This window comes from Rhamphochromis sp. 'chilingali', assembly GCF_963969265.1.
Source record: "Rhamphochromis sp. 'chilingali' genome assembly, chromosome: 13".
In the NCBI taxonomy this organism is placed as follows: domain Eukaryota; kingdom Metazoa; phylum Chordata; class Actinopteri; order Cichliformes; family Cichlidae; genus Rhamphochromis; species Rhamphochromis sp. 'chilingali'.
In genome coordinates, this window is record NC_137940.1 from 3,075,035 (window position 1) to 3,091,434 (window position 16,400).

The 16,400-nt window shown below is 40.7% G+C and overlaps 1 protein-coding gene across 1 annotated transcript in view; it reads right to left on the reverse strand.

The window, feature by feature from the left end:
* The window catches only part of LOC308408538 (alpha-1,3-mannosyl-glycoprotein 4-beta-N-acetylglucosaminyltransferase B), a 35,258-nt gene extending 21,390 nt beyond the window's left edge, over positions 1 to 13,868 (reverse strand). The window contains exons 1-10 of the mRNA XM_080900868.1: positions 13,558 to 13,868; positions 7,611 to 7,784; positions 5,797 to 5,925; positions 5,233 to 5,366; positions 3,959 to 4,005; positions 2,831 to 2,944; positions 1,618 to 1,693; positions 992 to 1,106; positions 757 to 887; positions 261 to 368 (exon numbers count right to left, since the gene is read on the reverse strand). Coding sequence (XP_080756994.1) covers positions 261 to 368; positions 757 to 887; positions 992 to 1,106; positions 1,618 to 1,693; positions 2,831 to 2,944; positions 3,959 to 4,005; positions 5,233 to 5,366; positions 5,797 to 5,925; positions 7,611 to 7,784; positions 13,558 to 13,648 — 1,119 coding nt within the window. The 5' untranslated portion in view covers positions 13,649 to 13,868. The remainder of the gene's footprint in view (positions 1 to 260; positions 369 to 756; positions 888 to 991; positions 1,107 to 1,617; positions 1,694 to 2,830; positions 2,945 to 3,958; positions 4,006 to 5,232; positions 5,367 to 5,796; positions 5,926 to 7,610; positions 7,785 to 13,557) is intronic.
* Between the last annotated feature and the right edge of the window lie 2,532 nt (positions 13,869 to 16,400).

The window sequence follows — 16,400 nt, forward strand, 5'->3', positions numbered from 1 at the left end:
AACACACAACCCCAGGTCTGAAGCACAAACGGAGGTATTTATATACTTGCTCTCTACATCACACCACTATAAGTTTCAATCAAAGACTCTGCTTAGTTTCACTTTCCGGCTGCAAAAGCTTGCTCTGCAAAAGCATGCAGTTCCCTGTCAGTGCTTTTTGGCACAGACTGTACTCAGAGTTAGGCCTCTCTTATATTAAAACAATATAATCAGCAAATACGCATTCGGATTATATATTCAAACCCCAACAGAACTCTCACCTTCAGATGCTGCAGTTTCCCGGGCAGAGAAGAGTGGAGACCAACATGCTGAAAGAGGGAAGGCTTGTACCTCTGCTTGAGTAGTGCCTTCTGCTCTGTGCAGTGTTTCTATATACAATATGAGAACATGTGAGTTTGAAACGCACTGTAAAAGCTGCTCTTTACAACAACAACAAAAAAAACAAGCAATAGGAAAAAATGTACTGTTCAATGCTTTCTCAGTACTGGAAATACCATGCTTTGTATAGACAAGAGGTGTCATCTACATAGAGTGTGTAGAGTCTGAGTCCCAGATCTATTTAACCACAGATTTATTTAGAGATTTATGCTCCATTTTAACAAAAATCCTCAACAACAACGTGTTTTTTCTTATTTGTAGGGCTGTAACAAACAGCAAAGTGTGTAAAAAAAAAAATAATGAAGTGGTCTGACTCTTTCCCAAAACACAAATGAATCTATACTTTGCATTTCTTGACTCTTGATATAACTGACTTACATCATCTTTCTCGGGGTTGCAAACCTTCACCCACAGAATGTGATCCAGCAGCCAGTCAATAGGTTTGTCTCTGTGAAACATGAGGAAGAACTCGGCGATCATTGGGAGGTCCTGGGTGCGAAACAACTTGCCTGGAGAATCACACATACACACAAATGCATTCGTGTAATATTACCTAAAAAAATCCACACACACACACACAAAAATTACTTCAGTATTTTACACAAAAGCACACCTATAAATCCAAGCTGGGAGAACTCAAGGTAGAGCCATGGCTTTGAAGCTTCGTTTGTGGCGTAGGCCTTCATCTCGTCATAGTAGCCCGACTTAGCAACAACATCATCCTCTAACTGGAAATCAACAGACAACAAATAATAATTTGCTCCTTTATCCTTTTTCTTAGTTATCCTAAACGTAACAGGACTCTGTGCTGCACTTAGGCATTCGACCACACATTTTAGATCTGCTTAGCTTGTTAAAAACAGACGTGTCAGGAAGTAGACACTATTTATAAAAAGTTTAAACATAAGCACAGCTACAGCCCAATCAGACCACTCCTGGTGAAAAGGAGAAAGAGTTTACAACAGGCTATCATTTCAGACTTTTGTATTTCACATTTCTGTGATGTCATCTTTGGGTCTTCTGTAAGCATTTATAGTCTGAGCTCATCTGCAGTGCCCCTACCCAGACAAGCAATGTGAAAGCGAAAGATATAGAAGGAAGAATTATAACATACAAAGCTACTCTGGCTGATATCACAAACAAATAAATGGTGCTAAAAATAACTTTCCTGAAACATGATATGCAAAACACAATAGAAATAAGGTGTTTAATAAATAATAACTAAAGTCTGACCCTAACCTGAACATAAAACGTTCCTTTGTCTTGAGCGTAGAGCATGAGGAAGCTGAAGTCCAGATTCTGTTTTGTTCGCCATCTAAAATCAAACAAGAAGCACAAATATAACCCGAGCAGAAATTCACTCACCTTTTTGGTTTTGGTACTCACTGTGTGTTTATACACCACTCTGCATTCAATAAATAACAGTTTATTGTTTAACACACCAAACACATTATAAGTCTCCTACTCTTCATCATTTATTTATTAGGTTATGTAGTGTATATGTTGGTTTTGTGTCCTCTGTGCCACTGCAGCAGCACCTACTCTATTTTCTGCACTATAAGGCGCTCTTAAAAATCCTTTAATATTCTCCAAAATCAACAGTGCGCCCTATAATCTGATGCGTCTTATGTATGAATTCTGGTTGTGCTTACTGACCTTGAACCGATTTTATGTGGTACATGGTGCTCAAAAATCTGTCAAAAAATGTTTTAGTACGACTTTGGTTGCTACGAAGCCGCACAACTTGATGGATTGTTGGAGCATTACGGCTACCATAGGCAGGAGCCTCGCGCAGTAATCTGGGTCCTAAACTCCGTCATCCTCAGGTCCCAAAGTCAAACAAACACTGCAGCATCACTGAGAGTTAAAAACTGTCTAAATTCTTTCATCTTTAATAAAATGATCAGCGTTCCTGCTTTACCAGGTGTAACAATTAAGTTTAACATCCAGGCATCCATGAACACAGAATGTATTAAATTTAACGGAGTTAGAAGTTAGCAGGAAGTTAGCTCGCTAGCTTCCACCTAAACATGATATAGCATGTTCTGACTGACAGATTTGTGAGAAAATTCAAACGTACAGCTCTGCTATCACTTCCAACATAAATGAAACTAAACAGCAGTGACGTTTGTAGCATTACTAAAGTTCGGCTACCTGGTATATAATGTTGTGCTACGTGATCGCTGGCGACACAGCTATGCTAGCATAACATAAACACAGTGAAGCTGGAGGATGAACGCTAACTTTCTTTCCCCACTCGACAAAAATGTTAATGCGAAGGTTCCCGATGGTTATGGACAAATGCAATTGCATGGCAGGATTCTGTAATGTATAATCTGGTGCGCCTTATGGTCCGAAAAATACGGTAAAAAACACTTCAGAATTACCATCACTGACAAAACATTTGTAGCATTTCGAGACTGCATCATGTGATTTTGTATATGCACCGTACTTGACTCTTTCTTTGGAGTCTCCAAAAGTCTCCTTAAGGCTGGCGAAGTCAGGGTAGTAATACTGTGAAGGAGAGATGACCTCCAGCAATCCAGACTGCACCTCCTTGGGAAAACTGCAAAGAATGAGCTAGTTAACTGCAGAGATCAACATCAAGATACAAAGGAAATAATAGACATTCTTTGTTAGTATTTAGAGGTTAATCAAACAGTTATGTGTATGCTAACAAAATATGTAATAACAAGTCTTATGAACTGTAGGGCGTTTCATTCTCACACTTTACCTAGCTGTCCTGAAAAGTTCTTCCTAAATCACAGATCAAACATTGTATTTGACCAACAGGCGTTTAGGTTAATCAGAGAACAAATTCCTGAAAACATATGCTGGGAACCAACTTTCACACTTTCCCGTTGCCGGGAGGAAGAGCAGCAACAACATTAAAAACCTGTTTTGTGACAGCTTTTGTTAGCATGTAGTAGAGGCTAATGTAAAGCATCAGTGCACATAGACTACACTGAAGCATTTGCGTAAACAGAAATGTAATCAGGCGTTTCCAGTTCCATTTTACCAGAACATCTAATTGAGTTCAAAAAAATGAATGAATGTATGAAGATAAGTTTTATACACTCCAGTGATACAGTCATTTAAGATTTGGACATTTCTTGTGTTCTCTTTGCATAAAATTACATGCCAATGTGTAGTTTTATGCTTACAGATTACCCCTGTTATCTCAGGTTTATTTCTTTTAATCTGTGGTTGAATCTCAAAGAAGAGAAATGGAAATGTAGCTGCCTAACTTTTCCTTTATTTGTAAAGCGATACATAAAACAGACCATTTCCATGTTGAAGTTGCACATAAAGAGAAATACTTCCCCAGTAGACAAATCTCACACATATGACCATCAGCCATAGTTAGTCCATGGCTGACTAAAGAAAAATAGATTGGTGAATGCCCACATGCAATACAATCCTACTGTAATAATAAACATCTTATTTTTTATACACTTACAGACAGAAACAGCAGTCTGCTGCTGGTGCTGCAAGCAATAAAGAGCATGAAACTTAAGTCTAACGTGAACACTGATACAACAGAGAAACTGCCCCATGGGAGGCAATCTAGCTCACTTACTTCTTCATGATGGTCTCTGCTACACTGTTCACATAGTCTAAGTTTGTCTGAAAGACAGAGAGAGAGACAGGACTGGGTCAGTGATGGGGAGGGGGGGCATATTTGACTGAATTAATATAAAACTTGAGCTCCTCGAGGCTTTTGCAACAATGAATACACGCTGGTGCTCTTACAGACTGAGACTGTAACTGTGTAAGTCCTTTGAAGGCCAGACATATTATCAGTTTCAGTTTGGGGGTTGATAAAGACTCGTTGTGTTCCTGTTTATAGTTTTTGTTACTCACAAAAAAAAAAAAACAATAAAAGAAAACCCCAAAGATGAGCAGGTATGAAAGTCGTTAGGTGTTCATGTGTCCTTTCTCTCAGATGTCTAGCAAACAGCACATTATAGTCCATATGCAAGAGCACTCTCAGTGAGTCAGACTGACATCAGAAAAAAGTTCTTTAGTGGCACTGTATAACAGCTGTGTGTCACATCTCACCCAATAAGTAAATCAGCATGTGGGCGCAAAGAAGGAAGCAAAGGTCATTCTGGTCCTGAATACTTATTTATGGTATTTATTTATGATTTATTATAATTTATGACATGCAATTGAAATTAATTGTTTGCAGTAGGGAACAATTTACCTTGTTCACCACTAAATTATGGTGTTTGAGTTCAGGAGTGTTATGAGGTCAGGTGCATTAGGATAGGCTAACAAACACTGATGTGCCTTAGGTAAGCCAAGCCAGCTGCTACACTGCATATCAAGGAATTTATTATAGGCAAGCTAAAATTAGCTAGCATAAACTGGAAAGGAAAAAAAACAACTTTAATCCAATGAAGCCCATCTGAGTGAGAGGGGAAAACCACATCCCCACAATGTGAAACTTTTACCACTGTGCTTGAGATTTGGTGGTTGTTTTTTAAAGTTATCAGCTAACTTTATAAATTAACCACCACCACATGAATGCACCGTAGCTAAGTTACATGTAGCTGGCTAACTATACCTTAGCATAATTGCATCGCAGCAGAAATTAAAGTTATATAGCAGGCCAAATTACTTCACTGGCTAACATAACTCTTCTTAGTAACTTGTGTTTAATATGAAACTACACTGTGTCTAGCAGGAAATGATCCAATGATTCAAAGCAAAGATATAAATAACTTACATTTGTTTTGTAAAGTAACAGCAAACTTACGGACAGTTAGCCAGCTAGAGTGTGTGTGTGTGTGTGTGTGTGTGTGTGTGTGTGTGTGTGTGTGTGTGTGTGTGTGTGTGTGTGTGTGTAACCTCAGCAACAAAGACGATGATGAGGAGATCCTGGCACTGTGATGAAGTCAGGCTAAATAGCAGAGAGCTAAGCGTGTTGACCAGGTAACTTTGCTTGTCACGCTTCACAGTGGGAATGCCAAGCACCACGGACACTGAGAGATGACAGGATAGAGAACCAGAGAAAAACTATAGTCACTGTCTGCTTCCATTAGCACAGCAGATGTAAAACTGACTATCCCTTATTTGACTCTTGCATTCACTTTATTTATTTATTTATATACACATATACATATATATATATACAGTCAGTGCGCCCCAGGGTGGCTGTGGCTACAATGTAGCTGCCACCACCAGTGTGTGAATGTGTGTGTGAATGGGTGGATGACTGGATATGTAAAGCACTTTGGGGTCCTTAGGGACTAGTAAAGCGCTATACAAATACAGGCCATTTGCCATACACACACACACACACACACACACACACACACACACACACACACACACACGCACACGCACATAATCCTACCAAGATTCATTGAATAGTAGGGCTGTGCATTTTTATTAAATGTGAGGGCTTCATACCTCCACGACGTCCCTGTCCCAGCACTACATTAGGTACAAGGCTGCCCGGATGGAGTCTGAGGTGGGGCATGAAAATGTAAATATTGGGCTGAATGAATGTTTGCAAGCCTGTAGGTTGCTTTTCTGTTTCTGTAAACACAAAGAAAAAGGGATAGAGGCATGTGGTGTTATAGTTAGCACAGTTAGCACACAACATGCTAATAGGCCAGGTAAAAATATATGATTAACTTTCATATGTATTTTGTTTCCTATACATACAGGAAACTAAATAAATAGGAATTATGGCAGACAGACAAAATTTGAGACCTGTGCTCCTGTGTCAACCATCAACTGCAACTTCTGTAGATAAACTGCCCGTGGTACATTACACAGAGAGAAACCTGGGTGATCTCCTTATGTTTTACAAGTCAAATGACTTAGGTCCACATTTCTTTTGATTGTGTGGAAATGCTTAAACAAAGTACAGTTTCAGCTAGAGGTCTCTGTTGTGACTTTTTTTTTTCTTCATTAAGCCAAAAAACACCAATTTAATTAACCAGATTCAGAGAAATCCTAGAAATACTGTGTATTCACCATTGCATGAACACTGACATTTTAACCCTGGAGAAACCATGGGGTCAAATTTGACCCCATGGTTTCCTAGTAAACCAATGGGGTCAGAGCCGACCCCATTGGTTCTCCAGGGTTAAGAAACATTTACAAAGTTTTAATAGGGTTGAGGTCAGGGCTGTGGCAAGGCCATTCTGAAAGAATAATGTTAGCCTGCTTCCATTCTAAAAGCAGCTTTGCTGTGTGTTTGTCCTGTTTGAACATTTAATTGTGTCCAAGTTTCAATCAACTAGCTCTTCATCTGATGTTACGTTAAAGAATTTAGAGCTAGTCCTCCTTCATTGTTCCGTCCACTTTGTGCAATGTTCCACTACCACTGGTGTCAAAAAAGCCCCAGAGCATGGAACCGTCACCACCATGCTTCACATTTGGCTTTACTGTTTAGGTTTGAAAGCCTCACCTTTACTCCTCCAAACATACCTTTGTCATTACAGCCAGATAGCGCAAGCTGCAAATTCCAGTCAAGCTCGAAGGGATCAGTTTTAGAGCAGAGGCCTTTTTTCTTGGCACGCCCTCCGTCCACAGCAATATAAAACTAACTTCAGTTCGGCAGGCTTGAGCCTCGTTGGCCTTTGAGTTGTTCTGAACCAATTTCCTCTCATCTGAGAGTGACACTTTGGGTCTTCTTCCAACTGAATAATCTGTACCAACTTACAGTTGTTTGAATTCATGACCTTGGAACCTCCAGTTGCTTAAAAAATGTCTCCAACAGATCTTCCAAACTACAATTTTTCCCCTTAGATCTTCGCTGAGTTACTTGGCCTATTATTCAGTCCAATAAATGCCATCAAACAGTGCAGTCGAACGAACTGCCAGTTTGAGTCAATCGTGATCACTAATAAGAAATGAACAGGCCTTGGCAAGTTCAAAGATGCTGTAGAACTTTAGCACCACGATTGTCTTTTTTATTGTTTTTTATCATTCTTATTACAAAGTTAAGAAATCTGTGTTTAAAGTTGAGTCCAGTGTTGCCTTACACATAAAAGAATGATTCCCAGTGAGTGGAGAATAGCATTGGTCAGTACATGCTATCCAGCATGGACTGTGTTCAGTGTTTTCAGCTTTAGGTCTGTTGATGCTGTGTACTGTATCCATGTAGTTATCTTTTTTGTTTCTAATATCTTGCTCTTATGACGCATTTCCAAAGACATTTGCCTTTATTCAAAGTCATAAAAACAAATAGTGCTGGGTTCTCTGCTACCCACCTTTAAAGCCTGTCCTGTTGTGGACAGAGTAAAGATAGGTGTCATTGCCAGTTTTGGAAAGGTTCCTTAGCTGTTCCAGGATGCTGCTGAGATCCTGACTGACCTGCCCCCCCAGCTCCTCGGCCACCAGCAGACGCTTGTACAGGATCTGCAGGTCAGGCATCACTGTTGAACCTGGATGCATACAGCAAAGTTTAAAGAGTTAAGACACACTAGTTGTCAGCAAACTGACTGCTTATCGGCTTAATTTCTAACTTAAAGTCACATCATTCCATAATAACCGCCCACCTTAAGCAGATATGTCCCTTCAGATGGTGGAAAGCCTAACTTGAGTCAACTTTCCTTATTTTATCTGAATGACCACAGAAAACAAATAAATATGCAAATCTTCAAAGAAGTTGGAATCAGTAAGCTTTTGTCATCTTTGCTTGGGAGCTGGCATTTCAGCATCTCCCCATATTTTTGTTTTCACAATGACATTCATGTTTCTAACAGATGCTTCTCTCTCTGTTTATACACCAGGCAGCTCTATTTATAGTGCAGACACGTCTGCAGCACTTGCAGAGATTCTTGTTTTCAATCACTCCAATCTCTTTGTTCAACTGCTTTCAACTCTCCGACATCAACGTTCACTCACGGAACATTTTCATGTAATCAGTTCACACTTTGTGCTTTTATCTGCCACTTTTATAAATGACAGTTGATTACTTTTGAAAGGACATGTTACACGTTCAACAATCAATTTTTTTTATATGCATGAATGACTTTGAGTTTTCCTAAGCTGTAGAGGCTCTTAGGGTCACATTAGTATTAGGGATGGGTACTGGGTTCTGACATAAATGGTAGTAACCAGACCGAAAAGCAGCGCACATTTCGGCAGAGATGGGCGGTAATGCGTTACTTGTAACGACGTAATGGGAAACTCACAGAGAAACTCGCGGATTCTTCAACTGACCGCGGCACACCTGCACCAGGGTAAACCTCCGCCTACCGCACTCCTGCTTTACAGGTGAAAATAGAGCAACAGGACCGCTGAGTCTTTGACTTTATTTATGTTCTGCTGTGTTTTACTTGCATCTATTTGAAAGACTGAGTGTAAACACAAAAAATATTTTATTTTATGTGCTGGAATGTGCAGAAAATAGGTTTAAATGTTAAACTAATTTATTCAACTCAGAGAATGTTGCATATAATTAAATTTTTGCTTGATGCATAAAGTTAAAAGATTAAAACTAATAAAACAAGTTTTAAAAAGAGACTTTTCCATTTGATTACATTTTGTATGATGGATTATGCAGAAAAAGTAGAATTGGGCTGAAAGATCTATCACTTTATCACCTACTCAGGTTGTAAATCGTGTTTTTAAAAAGTAACTAAGTAACTAAGTAATTAATTACTTTTGAAAATAAGTAATCAGTAAAGTAACGGGATTACTTTTTTGGGGAAGTAATCAGTAATTAGTTACTGATTACTTTTTTCAAGTAACTTGACCAACACTGCATTTCGGTGCTTAATTTCGGTGCTTTTTTTTCCTGAGCTGTGATACACTTTGGATTCTAGCCAATCATTTTACGTTTCCGAGGATAGTAGGAGGGCCCAGGTACGTACGTTCTTTTAGAGCCGAGCTACAGATTAAAAATGTCCAAGGCGAAGCGGTCCAAAGTCTGGCTGTACTTCACAGCAAAAGATGAAAACTCAGCAGCCTGCAACAAGTGTTTTAAGGTGATACTGTAATACTGTCAAAGGAGGTAACACCTCGAATCTGATGAAACATCAGCTTTTTTAAAGCTGAGAAATGCACCGTACCTACTGCGGGTGTGGTCCTTGTTATCGGAGTTAGCAACATCCCCCAAAAACCCGAAGAGGAGAGTCCTGGCCCCTAGCCCTGCCAGTGTAGCAGAAATGATGATGATGCAGCAGCAGCCGTTCTTCTCTGCGTGAGTAGCTTCATGTTCGTGTGTAATTTATGTTGAGTAGGCCAACCACGTTATTACATTAATGCATGTACGGTGAACTATAGCTGCAGAAAAGGCTAACATTGTTATCTTTTTACAAAAAAACAGCTAAACATGAGAGGTTTTTGGACAAAGTTTGTGTTCTCCATTCTTTAAGCACCAGCACCGTTTCAAAAGTACCGGTGTGGCACCGGTATCGGATAAAACCTAAACGATACCCATCCCTTTTTTTTGTAGCGTGTAGCGTGCCCACCCCCAAGGTCCTATATGTATGTGTTATGAGAGTGTGAATAATGTGAATATCTAAGTTGTGGAATACAATTGAGGGTGGGTGAGGAGGAGTCTCATATAAGACTTTGTTTAGGCATTGTTGTAATGCAGGCTTGTAGGAACAAAGCACATCAGGTGCTCAAATTGATTAGAAGAGCACTCTGTATGTGCCTTTCCATTTAGCTTTTCTACAGCTAGCCGTATAGGTCTGCTTTTCTGTGGGCGGGTTTTGTCAACACAATACCTTCACAACAATGTAAAATGCAGCTACCCAACTTCACAGGTGTGGCTCTGGCATTAAGATGAAAGCTCTGGTATGAGAGCTCACCAGTATTGCAGCAGACTTAATGGTGTCTACAGTTATTGGAGTATTTATGATAGAACATTTACCTGCACAGCTTGAATATGTCAAAAAAAAATCCTCAAATAACTCAAAATATACCAAATAAAGTTCTAGTATTAACTTCCGGTTTTAAACTACTATCCCACTATTAATAAAACTTTGTCAAGGTAAGGAGGAAAAAGGACAAGCCTAATGACAATGGCTCATTTCCATCAAGCGTCCCAATAAGCCACGACAGCAGCTGAGAGGAGCCCAGCTGTGAAGATACCTGTGCTTTCGCTGTTATGTTAAGATGTCTGTTGTCTGAGCTGCAGTGCCTTATTAATCATGCAAATATTATATGTTCAATAAAACTTTTGGTTTCATTAAAACTGTGTTTCAGCTTGCTAGGCCTTTACTCCCTTCTTTAAGTTGCTTGAAGACGTTTCACCTCTCATCCGAGAAGCTTCTTCAGTTCTAAGGTCAAATGGTGGAGAGTCCCAGATATAAACCTAGTGGGAGTAACCCCCCACAGAGGGACAAAAGGACCCCCTGATGATCCTCTAATCGCCTGAGCCAAGGTGTGAAACTGGGTGTGGGTCCCAATCAACCAGAGTTTCGGGTGTGTTCATTGTGAAACCTGGCCCCACCTTATCATGTGAATTCCTGAGGTCAGATGGCCCAGGATGTGAGTGGGCGTTAAGGCGTCTGGGAAGGGATCTCAAAACTGGATTATAGATGGCAGAGAGTTGGTGTCGTAAACCCCCGCCTCTGTTCAAAGATGGTCACTCACAGTGGGCATAGATGGCTTCTTTCACTCCTCTTTCAAACCATCTGTCCTCTCTGTCCAAAATGTGAACATTGGCATCCTCGAAAGAGTGACCTTTATCCTTAAGATGCAGATGGACTGCTGAGTCTTGTCCTGTGGAGGTGGCTGTTCTGTGTTGTGCCATGCGCTTGTGAAGTGGCTGTTTGGTCTCTCCAATGTAGAGGTCTGAGCATTCCTCGCTGCACTGTACAGCATACACCACATTGTTAAGTTTGTGTTTTGGCGTTTTGTCTTTCGGGTGAACCAGTTTGTGTCTGAGTGTGTTGCTGGGTCTGAAATACAGTGGGATGTCATGCTTGGAGAAAACTCTCCTGAGTGTCTCTGATACACCGGCTACATAGGGGATGACAATGTTGTTGCGTCTGTCCTTCTTATCCTCCCTCGCTGGTGTCTGGTCTTCTTTTCTGTGCCTCTTTGCTGACTTTAAGAACGCCCATTTAGGATAGCCGCACGTTTTGAGTGCTTCCTTTACATGTGTGTGTTCCTTCTTTTTCCCTTCAGGCTTAGAGGGAACATGTTCTGCCCGGTGGTGTAGGGTCTTAATTACTCCAAGTTTGTGTTCCAGAGGGTGATGGGAGTCAAAGAGGAGGTACTGGTCCGTGTGTGTGGGCTTCCGGTAAATTTCGATGTTGAGTTTGCCGTTCTCTTCAATGTGCACGGCGCAGTCCAGGAAAGGCAGACAGTTGTCCTTTGTGTCTTCCCTGGTGAACTTGATGTTTTTATCCACAGCGTTAATGTGCGCAGTGAAGGATTCCACTTCTTGTGTCTTGATTTTGACCCAGGTGTCGTCCACATATCTGTACCAGTGGCTGGGTACTCTTCCTTTGAAAGAGACAAGAGCCTTCCTTTCCACTTCCTCCATGTAAAGGTTGGCTACAATAGGTGATACGGGGGAGCCCATGGCACAGCCATGTTTTTGTCTGTAAAAGCCTTCGTTGTACTTGAAATATGTAGTGGTGAGGCAGAGGTCTAACAGTGTGCAGATCTGATCGGGTGTGAAGTTGGTCCTGTCCTCCAAGGAGCTGTCTTCTTGTAGAAAGAAGCCATCTAAGTCCACTGTGAGCGACCATCTTTGAACAGAGGCGGGGTTTACGACACCAACTGTCTGCCATCTATAATCCAGTTTTGAGATCCCTTCCCAGACGCCTTAACGCCCACTCACATCCTGGGCCTTCTGACCTCAGGAATTTGCATGATAAGGTGGGGCCAGGTTTCACAATGAACACACCCGAAACTCTGGTTGATTGGGACCCACACCCAGTTTCACACCTTGGCTCAGGTGATTAGAGGATCATCAGGGGGTCCTTTGTCCCTCTGTGGGGGGTCACTCCCACTAGGTTTATATCTGGGACTCTCCACCATTTGACCTTAGAACTTGAAGAAGCTTCTCGGATGAGAGGTGAAACGTCTTCAAGCAACTTAAAGAAGTCCAGACGCTTTTCTTTGCAAGCTCCTTTGACTACGATGACCTGGATGACTGAGAACCTTCACAGACATTTTACTCCCTTCTGTTTACCAGTAAAATAAGTATTTAGAATAGAATAGAATAGAATAGAATAGAATTCAACTTTATTGTCATTGCACATGCACAGTTACAGGGCAACGAAATGCAGTTTGCATCCATCCAGAAGTGCTTTAGTGATATAGATATATTACAATATATATTAGCAATAATATAGATATGTGAGTATATTACAGAAATGGGTCTATTATGGTATGTTATAATGTACACGGTATGAAGTATGTTGTGAATATTCTATAACTATAAGTATGTACAGGCTGTAGTGAGTACAAGCTATGTACAGGATATGAACAGGATATAAATATGAAAAACTATACAGAATATGAAATAAATAACTTTACAGAATCTGAGATATACAGCTATACAGAAATGTGAACTATGGAAGTTGTAAACAGTTGTAGGATTAAAGATTATCGAATGTACAGAATGATTATTTACACAGAGCTATACAGTAGTGCAGTTAAGATAAGTGAGGGTGTAGATAGTTTCTACAGAGGCTATATAAAGTGCTAGTGGTTGTGAGTTTGTACCTAAAAGATAAACAAAGTCATTCGCAATAAAAATACAAGAGCTCGGAATGAGAAGAACAGAGTGAAAAAGCAACAGCAGAAAGCGTTTGTTCCTTGAATACCTCGCTGTTAGTAATGGAGCAGGTCGGCAGGCCGAGATGGTGGGTGTGTTGGCTTACTACTAAAACTCACACGGTGATGTTATGACGTTAGGGAAAGACTTTATAACCGGTATAACTTTCATTTTTTTTCTTAGGAAACAACATTTCCCACAGCCTCTTCAATAAGACGTTTGTACTCCATGTGAAACAGAGTGTTGTATACAGAGAGACCGTCGCCCGACGATCGAGAAGGTTATGCTAATAATTTGTAAAAATAAATAAATAATTTAAAAACATAAAAATGTAAAAGTTGCTCATGCTACGCTGTGACGCGAACTTTAACCCTGCGGTATTTTCTGTTTCCATGAGAATAAACAGCAGATGAGTATAAAGTTTCCGTTTGAGTCAGCATGTGAAAAGTAAAAGCAGGTACACTCACCTTCATCACTGGGAATCGATTTAATCCAAGTAACCGACACAAAACACCCGAACGCCAAGAGACATGCTAATTTATAGGGGTAAAACCTCATCTCATTCCTCACTCACAGTCCCACCGTCTTTGTGTGCCTACTTGCCGCCGATGGGACAACAGGTGGATGTGAGCGGACCAGGTAAATGCAGGTAAGTTAGAAGAAACGCTTAGTGTCTGGTCACAACTGTGATTCTAGCCTACGTCAAAGCCAAGCATCTACGCGTGTCCGCTTTCATGCTTTTCCGCATGTTGAAAACGTTGTTACACGGTCGCATGATGACAGTTCCTGACAAAACGCTGTGAAATTCTCCGAGAGCACAATCTGACGTGTTGTAGGCACGCACGGCCAACAGCGACACCTGTTGGCCGTGTCATGGCGTTCACAGCCTCGGGCGAACCGGTCTATGACAGGAACCCACAGAACAATAAAATAAATAGTAGCAATCGAAAGTCTTACTATCTCTTTATGTAATATTTCAGGTTTAGCATGAGAAATAAACCTTAGCCCAAGTTTTAGTAGGCAGCACATTTTTAGTGTCACGTGTTTCGTAGTTCGCAGTATGGTTAAGGAAACGTGTGCTTCAAGGTAGCCTGTGTAAGTCCTTCTAAGTGACGGTACGGAATGTTGCCACTGACAATCTATGCTTACGTTGAGAGTATAATAGTACGAAACGTGCCATGTTTATATAGGCTACGGTGTGATCCTCCGCTCGTGTGGGGATGTAGCTCAGTGGTAGAGCGCATGCTTTGCATGTATGAGGCCCCGGGTTCAATCCCCGGCATCTCCAACGTTTTTTTTTTGTTTTTTTTTTAATAAATTCATAAATTGACTGTTGGATTCTGTGTCCGAGTCAAATTTTCTCATTTTAAAAAAGTAGCAATTAGTAATATATATCTCGTTTCATGGTTAAGCTACTAGTTTGCCAAATGCACTAGTTACTCTGTGTTTGAAAGCACTGTTAGTATGATGTTCAAAACAAAAGCAGGAAGATCTCAAAGTAAAATTAAGTTAATTATTTATTTTAAAGTATATATTTTAATCGATGTCTGAGACAAAATACAAAGTGCAGGAAGTGACTGTTTCAGTTAGATGACATATCCCCGTTTCCCATATTTTAAAGACGATTTTAGGTTGTAAAGAACAATTATATTTTTGTCATTGTGTTCTGGCTGCTCAATCCAATTCCTTTGAGACTTCTTTCCTACCATCCATTTATTCTAAGTGGGGGGGATCACCGATTAACCAAACTCATGCATGTCTTTGGACTGCTGGAGGAAGACGGAGAGAATCCATGCACCACTCGGCACAGAGAGGGCATGGAGAATGGAGCAAAACCCAGAATCTTCTTGCTCTGAGTCAGCAGTATGGACAACCACACCACTGCCCACTTTACATATCATGAGATCCACCTGTGTAAGAAATTCAGAACCAAATGATTTGTCAGAAAAAGGTTCCCGTAGTTTTCATCACCATCATCACCTTTACTGGAACAGAGAGAACACTCAGGGCAACAGAAAATGCATCCGTAGCCAAATGCATTCAAAACTGGCAATACAGCATGTGCTATTGTACTATTCCAGCTGACAGCAGTGTCATTGTTGAACCAAGTAAGGATTTTATCCTGTTATGAATTTAAGAAAGATTTACATGAAATATCAAGTTAACTTTGTTGTGAGTTTCATAAAGTCTGATGATCTCAGTTCTGACATCTACATTAGTAATCACTCTTCACACTGCCTTCTTTGTGGTCATGACCTCTCCTCCACCCACAGCTCTGTTTGGGGTTTGCCATCATCAGATCACCAGGTCAGCTCCATCAGGACCAGGCTGGCCATTGTTAGCGCCATACAGTGCAGCCTGACCTCAGGCCAATGGCATATTCCATCATAAGGTAATCAGCTGCGGACACCCTGACTTCATGTCTGTTAAAATCATGGATACTGAAACAATATATTGTCTTTTAACAACTTGAGCTTCAAAATAACCACATGGCCTTCAGAACATCAGTCCCACTGCAACACAGATGTGCTCAGAGCGATCCCATGTGTGCAGCGCTTCAGAAAGGCTCATTCAGACAAGTTAACAGAGACACCATGCACACCAAAAAGGGCCATTTCTGTCACTACGGGTAACAGCAAGATGAACCACACACAGCCCCATTCACACTTTTACCAAGATCCCCCCACCCATCATCCATCACCCATTACCCCAGAGTGACCTTTGACACCTCCCAGCAGCTGCATTTATCGGGAAATAGGCTGTTGTCATGGTGACTGAGGAGCAGTTTTATTTTCATTTACCCCTTAAACAGTGAACAAAAACACACAAGGAATAAAAAGTTTAAAATCTGACTTTCTTTGTAAATTATCCACATGTTTATCCCTGTATGGAAATATATATGGTAATGTTTCTGACTGCAAAAGTGTTTTAAGCTGGAGTACCATATGCTGTAACTAACCAGGACTAGAACAGTTGTTGTACTGTAATCTTAGCTTTTTAGACGTGGATATCACAGACAGTTCACTCTCATATACTGTAGCAGCTAAAGGAGACCATATTTTACAAAATCAGCTTCATGATGTACTCAGTAACCCTTGAAACAAGCAACTGAAGCCATGAGCCCACCAGGAAAGTAACTGCGATCATAGAATAAAGGAGCTTAGCGTTGTTTTCCCCTGTAGGTCTATACAAGCAAAATTATTTTGGCTGCCACAGTAGCTAACCCCCTGCTGGTAATTAAAAAGAACGCAGGTTCAAGGCAACTTTTCAAAGCCAGAAGCTGTCCACAATTAAAAACAGAGACAGGATC